The 15,994-nt window shown below is 50.5% G+C and overlaps 1 protein-coding gene across 8 annotated transcripts in view; it reads right to left on the bottom strand.

Moving 5' to 3' along the window:
- Window positions 1-641: 641 nt before the first annotated feature.
- The window catches only part of LRRK1 (leucine rich repeat kinase 1), a 117,983-nt gene continuing 102,630 nt past the window's right edge, over window positions 642-15,994 (bottom strand). For 3 of the 8 annotated variants that reach the window (XM_082450188.1, XM_082450189.1, XM_082450187.1), the window contains exons 28-34: window positions 15,096-15,290; window positions 14,160-14,311; window positions 9,531-9,648; window positions 8,138-8,254; window positions 4,388-5,238; window positions 3,900-4,001; window positions 642-1,994 (exon numbers count right to left, since the gene is read on the bottom strand). In XM_082450188.1, the coding sequence (XP_082306314.1) occupies window positions 1,817-1,994; window positions 3,900-4,001; window positions 4,388-5,238; window positions 8,138-8,254; window positions 9,531-9,648; window positions 14,160-14,311; window positions 15,096-15,290 (1,713 nt within the window). In that variant the 3' untranslated portion in view covers window positions 642-1,816. The other 5 variants (XM_082450190.1, XM_082450191.1, XM_082450192.1 and 2 more) reach the window with 5 other exon arrangements.

Consider the following 15,994-nt stretch of genomic DNA (forward strand, 5'->3'; position numbering starts at 1 on the left):
TGTGGTAATTTTTCCACTTTAAGTGTCTAAGTTTTAGGTATTCAAGTTCATGGACCATTTCCGTATGGTTTCTAACTTCGTGAAGAAGCCCCCTCCACTGGCTCTGAGAGGCCATGAGCTGAGCTCCTGCCTCTGCTCACCGCAGCTTGTGCTAGTCCTGGGGCTGGGCGAGCGTGGAAAGGCAGGCTGGGGCCCGATCGTGGGGCCCTGAGTGTCTCAGAGCAGTCTGGCTGAGGGGGATGTGAACCACAGGTTTGGGGCAGAGGAGGCGCAGGACCCGGTTTGCATTTGAGAAGTTAACTAGGCAGCCGTGGGGTGCGGAGATGAGAAGAAAGGGGGAGTGGTGACCTCCAAGAACCTGCTGAGGGGCCAATGGCTGTGACATGGGGAGGCTCAGACCCTTAGCCCCCCTGAGGCCACTAAAAGGAAGCGGGGAGACCACAGCCCATCTCTGTCCATGGAAACTGCTTAGGGTCAGCCTTGCCATGGGCCAAGGAGGGGCTGCCCCTCCCACTGGGGCAGTGAGTGGGCCTGGGTGGGAAGAGTCTGCGCTGTTATTACATGTACTCTACAGACAGAAAGCCGTGACTTCGCCCTTGAGATGAAAGGAATCACATTTGCCCACATACACCAGCAAAATCTTAAGTTTGATTTTTATAATTTAATTTTAGAAAAAGGTCAACAGCTTGTACTGGAGGATGATCTCACATTCACTCATGTTCTGGGTTAAGCAGCCTCAAATGGTTACTCTTGGTAACGATGTGAACATGTGTGCATAGGTGTGTACATGCAAGTGTGTGCGTAATTTATGAAAGTTCTTGCCATCATACCCATACATCCCCCTGTTAACAATTTCACTTTTTTACTCTGCTGTATGTGTTGCATAGTAAATACATAATTTGATATAAGCCTCATATGATGTGATTTCACAATCAGAGTCCTAACCATTGAGATATGACTTAATTTGTTAAAGTGATAAACAAGATTATTATGTGCAAACAAACAGGGGTTATGCTCCAGCTGCATCCAAATTTATTTCACAAAGCTGTAAACACAGGCCCTTTCTCAAGTCCTGATGATTGAGTCTCTCTGCCTTCTGTCGACAGGAGAGGAATGTAAAGGCTGAGTCGGTGCTCTCGGCCCTGTGTTGGCTCTTGGCTTTCCAGCCCTGTCACTTAAAGAAACTCATTCATTCCCCAGATTGGGCAGTGCTCCTTGCTGGGGTCCTTCTAAGGCTTTTCACACAGAGACTTTCCCAAGCGGGGACATCTGATCTCAGCCTGCCCGAGCGGGGCCCCGGGCCCTGGGGACTCAGGAGCTTGAGAAATGTGCTGAGAGCCTGGGAGCCACCGGGGGAAGGGGCAGGGGTCACAGCCCTCCTCCCTCCCTGCCCCGAACTGCTCCCCAACTGAGAGCCCCTAGTGTAATTCCACCCCAGACCTGGGGGTGAAAGTGGGGAGGCCCATTATGCCAGCTAGGCCCAGCCCCACTTCGTGTGACCCAGCCCAGCCCTGAGAGTGGATGAAAGAGGCAGGGGGACTTTGGCCCAATCAGACCCCACCGTCTTCCCTTGGGCTGTAAAACCAGTATTGGGGGGATGGGGGTATCCAGGGAACTCAGCCCTAGAATAGGAGAACCCTCAACCCCCCCCCCCACCTGGGCAGGGTGGGAACTTCTCAGCACTTCTTAGCAGCAAGTGGTTCAGAGGAGAACCCAGTCTGCCTCCTGGGTCCTTAGAGGGCTGCAGGATGCAGGTGGAGAGGTCAGGCTGCTGGCCCATGCTGGCGAGGTCCGAGAAATGCTCATTCCACAGGAATCACCTTCTCTTCCGCATGCAAGCCTCCAGCAGGCCCAGCTCCTCATAGGACTGGTAGAAAACATCAAACTCCCGGGTGCCCCAGCCCCTCCAGACAGCCAGGCACCACTCCAGCTTTTCGTTCTCAAAGCCGCACACAACTGTGTCCTTTGCCACTACGGCAGCATCCACAAGCACCCTGCAGAGAGAGGGGGTCTGAGAAAACCCACAGGGGTCCCCACTTGGTCGGGGCTGTGACCCTCACCCTGCACCTTTTCGGAGGACACAGCCTGGTTAAGTGGGCATCTGTGCACCCCAGCCTGGCACCACCAATGTGCCGGGACACACTGCTTCTCCCTCTGTGGTCCAGCCTGTGGGCAGTCTTTCTAAAGTCTAAAAAGGGGCCTAGGGCATCATTTCAGGTTCACCTCAGAGCAGGTATCCTCCCTAATGCACCTCAGACCCCAAAGAGCCCAGAAAAAATGGTCAGCCCTCTGTGTCCACAGGTTTGGCATCCTCAGATACGGAGGGCTGACTGTACTGTGCCATTTTACATATAAGGACTTGAGCATCCTCGGATTTTTGTATCTGCAGAGGTCCTGGAAGCAATCCCCTGCAGATGCTGAGGGAGGACAGAATTATCAATTCTACCTAATAGTTCTTGCTCATCAATGGTCCATGACAGATTTTAAGCTTTAACTCAATTTCCTTGCCACCCAGCCCAGGCATGATTCTTCTCCCTTTCTAAGTTTCCACATGCTTAGGAAATACAGGGCAATATATTAGGCAAAAAACCTGTACCAACAAGTCCTAACTATGTACATTTTTTTTGAGCCTGTGGATTGTTTTGCATGATCTGGGCATACACTACAAGTTTCCTTCTGGGCCTCTGCGGGGCTGTGTGTCCCACCTCCGAGCACACACTGCCTGCATCTCTTCCCTCTGCCCTGTGTGCCCTGCCTGGCACTGAGGCCAGCATGTAAACTGGGATGTGCAGGGGCCTCCACTCCTTCAGGCCTTGCATGTCTCGGGCACTTGGTAGCTATTTGCCAAGGGAATAAACGTCTCAGGTGCATCTCAAAAAGCTGGCCTCCCTTTTGCTGGCTGCCTGGGCTGCTTTCTCCCTACAGTGAGAGTACCTGGCTCTTGGTAAACCTGTCTTTGGGGGGCAAATAGGAAAAACAACACCAGGAGAAAATTCAGGGGAACTAATGGTGGGCACTCTGAGGTCAACAGGCCCGGGCTCTACAGACCTGCCTGCTTCCCTGGAAGCCTGACCTGAGAACTGGGAACTACTGCCGCCCACAAACTCAGCTGGTGCTCAGCAGCAAACCCAGATCTTGTCTCCAGTATCACTTGCAGGGCAAGGGTCACTGGCCCGGGTGCCATAGACATTTCCTCTGTCATCATCCTACTCCGGGGACAACAGGCTGAATGCGATTTCTCCATAAGGGAGATTAACCACGTGGGACTCAGCAAAGTGAGGGGTGTGGACATTGCCAGCTGCCTGACGACTCCAGGAACACTGGCTGGCACCAGCCTTCCATCTCTATAGTCAGGCAGACTGTGTCTGGACAGGGGGTCCTGCCCAGCATGACCCTCACAATGGAGTCTGGCCTGCCTCCTGGTGGGACCCCCAGCAGATGGGTACAGCTGAGCCTGGGAATGGGCATGGCGAGGGTAGGCATGGCAAAGGTTGGCGTGGTCTGGCTGTGCGGCTCCACCTGGTGCTGTATGGGAGGAGAGGCACCTCAGGAAGGGCTCTCCTGTTTGGCAGGAGGCACGGGGAATCAACTGGATCCCCATTTCAACTGCAGCTGAGCTTGGGCACTGGAGGCATACCCCAGGCAGGGCAGTTGGTCCACAGGTGCTCCGGGCACCCCCAAAACAGGCAGCCATGACCAGTGGGTGATGGCCGGTTCAGCTAGTATTTGCTGATCCCCTAGGAGCTGCCTGTTCGTCCTCCGTCTATGGCCACAGTGGTGAACGCCATGTTTATTGGTGGAGGACAGAAGGGCGGCGGCCATCATGCAAGGAGGTGGCAGTGAGGCCTCGATTCCCTACGCCACACCCTGGGTCCTCTAGGAGCTGCCCTCAGTCTTACCCGTGCGGAGTCAGCTCTCGGGCTTTCAAGACAGCGATGACTCGGCCCCGCTGGGTTCCTGCATCCTTCTCCAAGCCAATGACGATAACATCTCCACCACGCCTAAGAAACCAAAACCCAGAAGGGGAACCGTTTGTCTAGGGCTGTGCTCTCCAGGGGAAACAGAGCTGGTGTGCAGAAAAGCATGGGAACAAACGCAGCTTCTGCAAATGGATTGAGTTACCGAGAGGGCCCCGGAGCAGGGCGAGAAGGCCTTTCCCAGTAGGAAACCTGACCGTGGCTCTCCTTTGTGGTGCCCTGAGTTCTCTGGAGGGCTGATGGGCTTTCGTGCGGCCCTTCTTAGATTTGCTAAAGAGATTCCCTCCCATTCCAGAAGAGAGGGAATAGCTCCTGATGGATCTTGACAGTACCTTAAGGTTCCCCTCACTCTGCCCCCAAAGCAAGAGCAGTGGGCGGTGCAGGATGATGCTCCGTGTCAGGAAACCTACCTGGGGACCCAGATGACATCTTTCACGGCAAGGATCTTCACAGCCTGCAGGTGCTGGCTGAACGCCTCGCCATCCACGGGGCTCAGGTCATGCTCAGACCTGTCGGAGTCTGTGGTGGGCTCGAGCAGCCTGCTGGTGTCCTCGCAGTCAGTGGAGAAAGGCAAGCTGGAAGAGCTTGCGGGGGAGCAGGGTAGGCTTGAAAGGGACGTGGGCACCTGGTGGGGTGGAGACGAGGAGTAGGAGGACATAGAGCAGTAGTCGGTCAGGGAGTCCTGGTGGGTCAGGATCTGCATGCCCAGCTCCTCGCTGTACATGATGCTCATGTCTGCAATGGAGTCCTTCTTGGGCTCCTTCGGGCTGGCTGTGGGGCAGTCCAGGGGCTCCGGGCCCATTGGGTGCACAGGAAACACGTCCCTGAGGGGACTGGGGTCCCCGCAGAAGTATCGGGCACACAGCTGGTAGGTGGCGGAGTGGTACATCACCAAGCAGTTGGCCCTGTCGTCCAGGCACCAGACGACCTCCTCCCCGTGGCACTCAGAGCCGCACACGACTGATGTGACCACCGAAGGGGCTGAGTAGGGCTCCAACCGCCTGTTGATCTCCAGGGCCACGCAGTCGATGACTAGCAGGCCCGGCCCGTTGCTATACCAGACCTCGGATCCACTGTTGACCACCTCCATGGCCTTCACGGGGTAGGGGTTCTGCCTCGCGTCTTCGTCTGGGATGCTGAACTTGGACCTGTTGGCTGTGTGTGAGCACAGGTAGGAGCAGCTGTGGTCTGGGGCGCCGCGCACCATGGGAAACACTGCCACAAGCCCATCAGCCAGGCCTGCCAGCACCAGGTAGGAATTCTGTGGGGAGAAGACAGGGATGCTTGATGCCCTTGCGTCTCGCGCACCCGGGAGAGAAACAGTCGGTGCAAGACTCATCTCTGCACGTACTCCAGGTGGGCATGTGCTTTCTACCAGCACTTCCTGGAAAATCCAGCTCCTAAAAAGGCAGCGGCTGCCAGCGGGAGCTTCTGGGTATGCTCCCAAAGGAGGTGCAGCTCAGGCCCAGAAAAGCCACACCCATCCCCCCTCCTGTGAGCAGGAAGAAAAAGGTCCATGGCACCCGAGCAAGGGGCACATGTTGCCTGGACCACACGGCTCGCCTTTGGTCAGCCTGGACTTCTTGCAATGCCAGCAGGAGGGAGCTGCCTTCTCCTTCAGGTCACCAGGGCCTCCTTCTGAGGCAGGATGTGGTGCCCTCCTTCCTCTGAACTCTGCTCCTTACGGTGACAGCAGTTGTGGACACCCTATGTGTCTGCTCTTGGCCTCCTGCCCGCTGCCCCACAAGCCGGGTGCTCCATAAGAGCAGGCCTGGGTCTGCGTGCCCACCACTGCCCCCGGCACTGGCCTGCACAGGGAAGGGCTGAGTCCCAGTCACCTCTGTGACTCCCCCCAGTTTTATGCTCAAGTCACAACACGTGCTGCTGAACTAATTCTTGAAGAAATCACTTCCAAATTCAACCCTCTTGTGGAGGCACTTTTTGGCCACTATGCCGCATTCCCCGCTTACCACATCTACTCTGAAATGCCTGTGGTTTAGGCATTGATGGGGTCTTGGGGTGTCTCCTGCCCCCGCAATGAGGCATGTGCTCTTCTACAACCACCAGAGGTCATCAGGCAGAGGCCAAAGTTGCAGAGACTGTGCTGAATGCTGGGCCCAGCCCAGGCCTCCTCAGAGCATCTGTGCAGAGCTGGGAATGGAGAGCAGCTTAGCAGCCTAGACGCCTGAGTGGGGTTGGTGGGTTGGCCAGGAAGAGTTCAGGAGAACAAAGCCAGAGCCGGGAGAGAGCAGAGACGTGGGCCTTGTGCCAGGGATGGTGAGCAGCAGAAAGCCCCCTTGTTGGGAGCTGGGAAGTTGGGCTGTCCAAGGTGATGAGTGAACCAGCCTCTAGCTTACTGAAAACCACCTTCAAGATTCAAGGAAAGAAAACAGCCAAAGCAAATAGGAGCAAGGTCTCTATCAGTCCCGGCTCTGGGCCCCAGCCAGGCGGTGAGTCCCACATCCCAGATGGGTGTGGATGTGCGTGTGCAAGAATGCAAGGGTCTGTCATCCGTGGCCACAGGGCAGCATGGCCTCTGAGGGGAAGACTGGCAGGGAGGTTCTGCACAGAGCCAGCTTTATTCCAGCCAGTCGAGCGGGTGGTGGTGCCCTGGCTTGGGGCTCTGGCCAGCCATGGCTTTAAATAACACTTTGTGTTGAGTTCTGTGCTTCAGTGCAACCAGGTCCCGAGCTCCCCAGTTGCCCGTGAGGCCACAGTCAAAAATGACTCTAAGGTTGATTTCAGTTTCTTTTTTTTTTTTTTTTTATAAATTTATTTATTTATTTATTTTTGGCTGTGTTGGGTCTTCGTTGCTGCATGCGGGCTTTCTCTAGTTGTGGCGAGTGGGGGCTACTCTTCCTTGTGGTGTGCGGGCTTCTCATTGCAGTGGCTTCTCTTGTTGCGGAGCACGGGCTCTAGGTGCAGGGGCTTCAGTAGTTGTGGCACAGAGGCTCAGTAGTTGTGGCACACGGGCTTAGTTGCTCTGCGGCATGTGGCATCTTCCCGGACTAGGGATCGAACCCATGTCCCCTGCATTGGCAGGCGGATTCTAAACCACTGAGCCACCAGGGAAGTCCCTGATCTCAGTTTCTTAAGAAATGAAACTGTAGAGAGGTGGAGAGGAGAGTGCATATATTTCACGATTGTCAGGAAGTAGTAATAATGCTCAAATTTACTCAGTGCGCTGGCCCAGAGCTTTGGGTACGTTATGCCCAGAGATCCTCCTCTCAATCTCTTTTACACCCATTTTGCAGATGGGAGAACTGGAATCAGATGATAATAGCCGACATGTTTTAACAAAGCCTCACCAATAATGACCCTTCGAGCAGGGAGCTGCACAAACAGGTGCCTCAGGGCCCACAAAGGGGTTCTGGAGGCCAGAGAAGCCTTGGGGACGCCGCTGAGGAGCTGGGGTGAGGGTAGGGCCAGCTTCTTGGGGGGGGGGGTGGTCACAGCGCTTGATCTTCAGAAATGAAGAGGAAGAGGTGTTGAGCGGCAGGGTCAATTCTGGAGGGAAGGGCCTGCTCAGAGTGCGGTGCTGGGTGGGGAGGGGTGTGAGGGGGCAGCGGGGGGTGAGCCTTGGCCGGCCTGTGGGCTGGGTCTGATCCTGAGGATCAGTAGCACTGCCGGGGCCCAGGGCTGGGGAGGGCACCACTCGCAGATTCATTTGAGAAAGGCAGTGGCTAGGAGTTGAGGTGATGAGTCTTCAGGGCCATGCTGGACAAAGAGGGACTGAGTTCTGGGACTGAGGCTGAGCACTCCAGAGGAGGCAGAGCTGAAGGCGGAGGGGAGCTGGCTGCCTGACAGGGGTGGGGGCCTGCCAGGGCCCGGTGACCAAGTGGCTGTGGGAGGTGCTGGGCCAGGCTCCTGAGGCCCCTGCTCTCAGAAGGGGAAGGGCACACATGCAACTGCTCCTTGACACCAATTGCACCAGAAAAGCATCTCACCTGAACTGGGGCTGTGGCATTTGCATGCAGAATGCAAGCCTTCCACTTAGCCCACTAATGATGGCCACGATCTCCTGTCTCCTGTCTCTCTAAGGCTGACTGTGACCTAGGCTTGGTGATCCAGAAGAGCATGGCTCTGCTCCCTCCCCACCAGCCCAATGGAATGGGGAAGGGAGAATCAGAGACCTAGGCACCACCTCCCCCTTACCTCACCTTTTTTATAACAGGCACCGCCAAGAAGCAGGTGACGATGGCTGGGGTGTCCAAAGCCCGTTGGGGCGTGTTCAAGGGACACATGCCCTTGAGGCTGTAGATGTAGATCTTCTGGTCCTGCGGAGGAGACAGTCAACGTGAGAGCCGGGGGACTTCCCTGGCGGTCCAGTGGTTAAGACTTCGCCTTCCAATGCAGGGGGTGTGGGTTCGATCCCTGGTCGGGGAGCTAAGATCACACATGCCTCACAGCCAAAAAACCAAAACATAAAACAGAAGCAATATTGTAACAAATTCAATAAAGACTTAAAAAACCAAAGCAAACCAAAGCAAACCAAACAAAAAAAAAACATGAGAGCTGGGCTGCAACAAGCCTGCCGGTTCCTAGGGTGCACTCGGTCTCAGAAGGCCGTTTACGCCTTGGAAAGTAACTTATTGAGGCTTTCTGGATGGTTGTTTTCATATTTCTGTTCTTTGTAAAATCTTTGAAAACTACAGAATATTCTGAAGAAAAACAAAATCGCCCATACTCTAATACCCAGAGAAAGCCACTTTTGGGATTTGGGGCCCAGACTTTCAGTTTTCCGTGGGTATTGGTGTGTGTGCGCGTTCCCAACAGTGGGACCACACTTCTATGCTGTTTCCACACTTTTCTTCTCCCAGGACGATCAGTGCAGGCAGAAGCCCTGTCCTACCTAGTCTGTGAGGGAATGATGCATGTCTATCGCTCAGGTGTACCAGAATTTGGCTCATCTGTTGTCAGATGTTTATTCTGTTCAAGTCTTTACTACTATGAATTATACTGGAATGAGCATTCTTATACACCTATCTAGTCTGAGTGTGTGTGCGTGTGTGTGTCTTGGTTTTTTCCCTAGAACAAACTCTTAAAGCTAAAATTACAGAGGCTTACATGGTATGAATATTTTTGAGATTTCTGATGCATATCTGAACCATACTTGCCATCTGGAAAGGCTGCACCAGTTCATACACCCCCACCCACTAGCTTCAGAGCATTTGTTTTGGGGCACTCCTCTCTGGAGTTCTCAGAAGACAGTTCCTTGTGCCTTCTGCTGACCTTTTTACATGAAGGCGCTAGGCCTCAGAGCTGAGTGGATTTGCTGTGTAAACAGGCAATGTTATAAGAAACCCAGTCACTTCGCCAACCTGCTGGGGTTCTCCTCTTGCCGGGATTCTGCACTTGACACTTAGCTGAATCCCAGAGATGCTGCTTGTTCACAGGGCTGCTGGCATTGCTCTGGGGTCTCACAGTTGTGGGCTGGGGTTAAATCTGAAATTCAAATGTACCTGGGTGTCCTGCATATTTAGTTGCTAAAAGGGACCCCCCCAGGAGCTGGTGTCGCGCACCTCGATGAGAGCCCTGCAGAGGGGTGGTTACCTCGGTGGCCGTCCACAGAGAGTTCTGGACCTTGAGCTGGCAGCTCAGCTTCATTCCCGCACAGTTCATGCGCTGCACTTCCAGGAGGCCCTTCTCCGCGTTCACCACTGTGTAGTTCCTACAATCGGCAACAACTGTGCAGTCAGCTCAGGCCTCCCTCTCCCTGGCCTGGCCTGCAGTAGCCTTGGAGGAGGACATCAGCTGTGGGCCTTGTCCACCCCTTCCAGCCCAGGGTCCAATTTCTCATGTTTTAAGAGACTCAAGGACTGTTCATGGCTGGGGAAGAGCCTGGTTCTGCCTGCCTGGTAATGCTTGAACATTTGGGCAGAGAAAGGCCATTCCCAAGCAGAAGAAAGACCCTCTTCTTTCTGTGACCTTTGAGGGCTCAAAAAGTTGCCCACAGCATGAAGGGACACCAGGGGGCTGTACCTGCACTAAGGCCGCTCCCTGCCCTCCCACTGGCCATGTCTCCCCCCCGCGCCCCCGCCACACACACACAGCAGAGTACATCAGGTCAACCAGAGACAGATGGGGGAACTGCAGAGTAGACTGGGGGTCTCAAAACGGGCCCCCAACATAAGTGCTCTGAGAGCTAACAAGCTGTTGTGTATGAGAGTGGCCCTTCACTCACCCGCCCCACCATGTTCCCCAGCATCACCATCTCCCCACCGTCCTTGATAGGCATCCAGCATGTTCACTGCCTGGAGGGAAGACTGCAGCTGGGGCAGGGGTCGGTTATTCACCCAGGCCACACAGATCTTTTCCCCAGTCCAAGGGAATAAGTCAATTGAGTGGATAGCAGTTCTCAATGTAACATTTTTCTGCCATCAAATTTTGGAAACCCTTGCCATTGTTGACTGATAACGTGTATTCGCAGATGATAAGAGATGAGTGAAAAATCAGCAAATGAAAACTTTCTTCAAAGTTGTATTCCCCCCTTTTTCTCCAGTCTTTTTTCTATGCATTGAAAAAATAAAACTAGGATATTATAAATAACTTTACATTTAACTTGGAAAAAATTAAAAATATAGAGAAACTTAAAGGATAACACACCCCTATTCTATCCAACAAGAATTTTGTTATGTGTATCCTGTTTCCTGCATGTCCCCCCTTTCTTCTCACCCACTTCCCTTCCTTAATTCAGGATGGTCTCATTTCCCCCTCCACTCTCACTTCCCAGGCTCACTGCCCTTTGTGCTTCTGGCCATAATTTCTTCCCCTCACCTTCCAGTGAGCTTGCCCCTTCTTCAGGCTGGGGGTGAGCTTTTAAAACCCTCCCAAGTCACAGAGAGAGGCCTCCCCTTGCCACTGGAGATAAGCTTTTACAGCTCTGAGCAGTATTGTCTCCAATATCCTGGGTGAGTCTGTAAGAGTGAGAAGGTGAAGAAAGTATTGCTGGGCGGTGGGGTGGAGCAGGGCCCATGCCAGAAGCAGCACTGAGCACCCCAACATCCCTGCAACCTTGGGAAAGGTTCCTAGACCAGCAATTACTGGGTCAAAGGGTATAAGTATTTCGAAGCCATTTAAGACATACTGACAAATTGGTTTTCAGACAGATGTGCAAATTTAGATGCTCACCAGTAAGGTATGACCCACCCTCAGTAGCATCCATTATTATCTTTGAAAAAAAAAGTTTGCCAACATGATGAGCAAGAAAAAAAAGTTATCTTGCAGATTGAACTTATATTTCTTTGATTACCGGAAAGTTCAAATGTTAAAAAATATGTTCATTGTCCTCTGTTTACCTTTCTCAAAGGATACTTATGTTCCTTGCCTATTTACTATTGGATTTTAGTATTTTTTTCCACTGATTTGTAAAAATCCCTGAAATAAAAAGATTAATAATTTAAAATTTTCTCTATTTGTTTAAAAGATTTTAGAGAGTCTGTTGAGGAAATAAATATTGACGGGAAAATTGGGTTTATTTTTACATACACTGGTGAGCATTTCAATTTATTTTATGTGTACATTTATACTCTTTAATAGTAAGAGGGCTTTATTTTCATGATAGGCAATATGCTTATATTTCCTGGTCTTCTGAGATTGTGACATTCCACCAAAAGCATTGTGATATCGGGATGCTGTGCCCATAAAGGAGTTTGAAAACCATGTGCTGTCGTTCAAACCAGAGGGCCCAGGCCCCACCTATCAATCCCTCCCTCCTTTCTTCTTTTTCACAGTGTGCATATCACGGCGCATGTGGCCATCACCCAGCTTCAGTAATTATCACCGTATGGCCATGTCAGTTCATCTCTGCCCCCATCCAATTTTTTTCCCTCCCCAGATTCTTATGAAGCAAATCCCCCAAATCATCTTTTATCTATAATGTTTCTGCATTTATCTCTAAAAGATGATTAGGAAAAAAAAGATGATTAGAAACCTAACCACAATGCATGACCCCACCTAAGAAAAGAGAAAATAATTCCTTAATATGAATATCCAGTATTCAAACTTCCCCAACTCTCTCATCATTGTTTTCAGTTTGCTTGAATCAGCAGTGAAAGAAAGCCCACATTTCCACTGATTTTTATGTCTCAGTCTTTTGATAGGTTTTCCTTCCCTCCTTCTTTCTCCCCTAGCAGGTCATGTGCTGAAGACACTGGGAGGTGTCCTGTGGAGTTCCTGCATCCCAGGGTTTCATCTACCTCATTCTCCTGTCCCCGATCTTGAGTCTTAATTAGATTCCATCTGAATTTTTAGGCAAGAATACTTCCTCATTGGGGTTGTGTATTTCTATTGAGAGGCACACAATGTCTGGTTCTTGCTCCTTTTTTGATCATTAATGATAACTGCCTACATCCATTATTTCAATAGAGATTACAAAATGCTGACATTCTAATTCTAGCATTTCTTCTTCATTTATTAGCTTCATTTACTCTAAAAAGAAAAACTTCCTCCTATCATCTCTTTTGCTAGCTACTATGGGGCACAGTTCACATAGGAAAGGCAGAATAAAACCTTGATTCTTTCTGTATAGACTAGTTTTCAGAATAATAGGTTTGTTCCCTAGGAGCTAGGAGCCTCCAATGATGATCAATGAGGAGTTTTATAAGTTAAAAAAAGTTTTAAATTATTATTTTTTATTAAGTAGCATTAGAAACTAATGAATTTAAACAATTTGATGTGTCTCAATTCATTGCAGATATTTATTCTTACTGATCCTTGGTTGCCCTATCTTTGGCCAGTGGGAACCTATTCAGATTGGCTCCTGAGTCCCTTTGACCCACCCTCACAAGTCTCTGATGGCATCCTTGTTTCCAGTGTGTCAGATGTTTCAGGTCCACTTCCTGCCCCAAATCTGGAGTCAGCCACTTCTCCAATAAGCCTTGGTTCCCCTTGGCACTTAGAGACCACCATCTGCATCCTAGGGGTGCTCACTAGTATTTGGTTGGTCATTGTTTCCAGGCCTTTTCAATGGGCAGAGCTAGGAAATGTGAGTTCATTTTTCTTAAAGCTAAAATACTCACAAATCCATCCAATTTAAATTCAGAACTACAGGATTTTCATTTAACCTATCTTTTATATTTTGCATGCTGAGTATCACAATTTGCAATGCATGGCACCAACATAATTACGCATTAACTTTACCCTACAATTATAAGCAATGCCTTAAAATAGCAACACTATCACCAACATTATAATTACTGACTATGTGTATATGTATATACGTATATACACACCTACATATATATGTATTTTTTACATATATATGGACATATATGTATACACTTTTTACATATATTTTTTTATTTTTATTTTTTAGGGCAGTTTTGTTTTTCTTAGAGCGCATCTTATGTCAGAACACTCAGTCCCAGTGACATAAAACCTGATGAAAACCTTACCAATAGTGACCTAGGGAAATGGCAAAGTCCCTTCCATTTATCTCATTGCATCTCAAGCTTTGCTTTATCTAAGCCTTATCAGATTTGAGCACCTGCAAATGTTGCACTAAGCTTCCTAGAAGACTATTCGTGCCATGAAATGCTCTCTTGCTTCTGAAGATGTCACTCTAGGTAGGTGGGAGAGGCCACACCTCTGGCCAGGACTGAAGGGTCTCACACAGGATGGTGCTTTTCTGCAAAATCTCTCTGATACTATCTTTCCAAGTCCCTGGCCTCTCTGTCATTCTCCTTGAATATGCAAAGCCCCTCCCCAATGTCCCTGTCCTTCCTGCCACATCACTAAGAAAAAGAGATGCACCTGGAAGGTGGGGGGGGGCATGAATTCTTATTTAAGGGCATCCCTCTTGCTTGGTCCTGGGACGCCTTCCCTTCTCTCTACTCAGCAACTCCGCTCCAGTACCTTCCTCTCTTCCTGACCCCCAGCATCATTTACTTCCTCTACCATCAAGCTGCAAATAACTCCCATCTTAAAACAAAACCCTCCTTTGACCTCCGCCCCCCATGTCCCTGTGGCAGACATCACGTTTTCTCTGCTTCTCTTATCCACAAACCCACACGTGCATGTCTGTGGACTGTTTTCTCTCTCAAGCAGACTCCATCAGGCTTTCAACCCACTGTCCACTAAACATCTCTCACCATGGTCATCCATGACTGCTCCCCAAGTCCATGGTCACCCCCCCCCCCCGCATTCTGATACCAGCAGGGCACGGTAGGCCTCAGACGTTACCTGGACTCCTCTTTCCCATCCCAGAACACCACCATGTACTCCTGGCCCTGGGACGAGAAGAAGGCCGTCTGCTTCCCGCAGGGCAGCTGGTACATGAAGGTTGCAAAGGTTGGGTCCTTCATCTGGCTCACCACTGCCAGGGCCAGTGGTCGCTGAGGGAGAGAGGCCAGCAGGGTCATGAGCAAGGGTCACTTACAACCAGATGGATGCCCATTCTTTCCTTGAAACTAAGGGTCTTGAACCAGGAAGGAAGAAGTGGAATCTGCTTATTCAGGACCCAATCAAAACAAGAGGCCAAAACAACTTCAGATACCAGAAACAAACCCTTCCAGGGTCTGGGTCACCGTTATCCATGGCAACTCAAAGTCAGGTGGTCAGGTTAGCCTAAACTCTGATATTCCAACCCCCATGCCCAGGGACACAAAATCTGGAAAATAATTTTTCTCAGACCTCATTTACTCTCAGTGCATTAAACTAGCATCATCTAATTTGATAAATGAGTTTTAACCTTGAAACCATTGGTCTCTTCCAAAAACAACTAGCTTCAAAATGATAATATGGCTCCTGCTTCTCATGAGCAAACCTTCTTCCCATACTTTAAAAAGAGATACGTACATTCTCTCTGCTCTTGAATGGGGGCTGTATCGCTATAAAAGTTGGTTTGCTTTATTCGCATGATGATGTAACACAAAAGTTGGGGAGGAAAAGAAACTTCATTTTTCCTGAGAGTGACACCCACTCAAAGAAAATGAACTGAATGTATTAGAAGCAATACATATCTCTTTGTAGAAGAGATAAGCAGAAAAGGGTTGCCCCATTTGTTCTAGACCCTCAGTGAAGAGTGGGCAGGCAGCCATACATGTGCACTCTGGAGACCCATAGCCTCCACCAGCTGGCAGGAGCTGCCAGGCCCCCAGGCTCTGTGCCCCCAGGTACCTTCTCGGGCTTTGTGTCCCAGCACTCCATCATAAGCGCCTGGAGTCGATGGAACTGCACTTCCTCCAGCTGCCCCAGAACCGGGCGGATGCCCTTGGACAGTTTCTTGGCAATCTGAAGCTGGTGCTGGCCCAGTGCAGGCCGCTGTCCTGACAGCAACTCGTAGAGCACCATCCCATAGGAAAACATGTCTACCTAGGCAGAGAGGCAAGCCAAGTCAGACCCCCTGCCTGGGCCCAGCAGATCTTGCAAGCTGGCCCTGAGAGACAGAGGGAGTGGGGAGACACGTTAGATAAGGAAAACATGGGCCCTGTCCAAAGGAAGACAATCATCAATTTCACCAATCCATCCACCTCTCTCTACCTGTCCAACCATCTGACCAACCATCATTCTGTCCCTTTATCCATCTATCTTCCGGTTCTTCCTTTTTTTCCTTCCTTCCTCCCTTCTTTCTATCCATCCATCCAGCCAGCCACCCACCTGATCACCTGTCCTTCTGCACATTTATCTATCCATCTTCCTATGTACCCATATATGCATCCATCTGACTGTCCTTCTGTCCATTTACCCATCCATCCTCCCATACTTCCTTCCTTCCATCCACTCATCCATCCATTCATCCATCCATCCATCCATCCATCCATCCATCCATACATCCATCCATCCACTAAACACATAATGAAAACTTGCTGTCAGGCACTGGTTAAGGGCTCGAAGGATGCCATGGTCCTTTCCCTTAAGTATAAAAACAAGGCAGGAAAATGCAAACTCTTGGTTTAACATGCTTGGTAGTAGGAGTACATGCAAATCATAAAGAGGGGAAAGTCTCCCAGATCACAACATCTTGATTCCTCTAAATGTCATGAAAATGTGCCTAAAGGAGAGAGTTACACAGGTCT

The sequence above is a fragment of the Balaenoptera physalus genome (genome assembly GCF_965194825.1).
Source record: "Balaenoptera physalus genome assembly, chromosome: 2".
Lineage (NCBI taxonomy): Eukaryota > Metazoa > Chordata > Mammalia > Artiodactyla > Balaenopteridae > Balaenoptera > Balaenoptera physalus.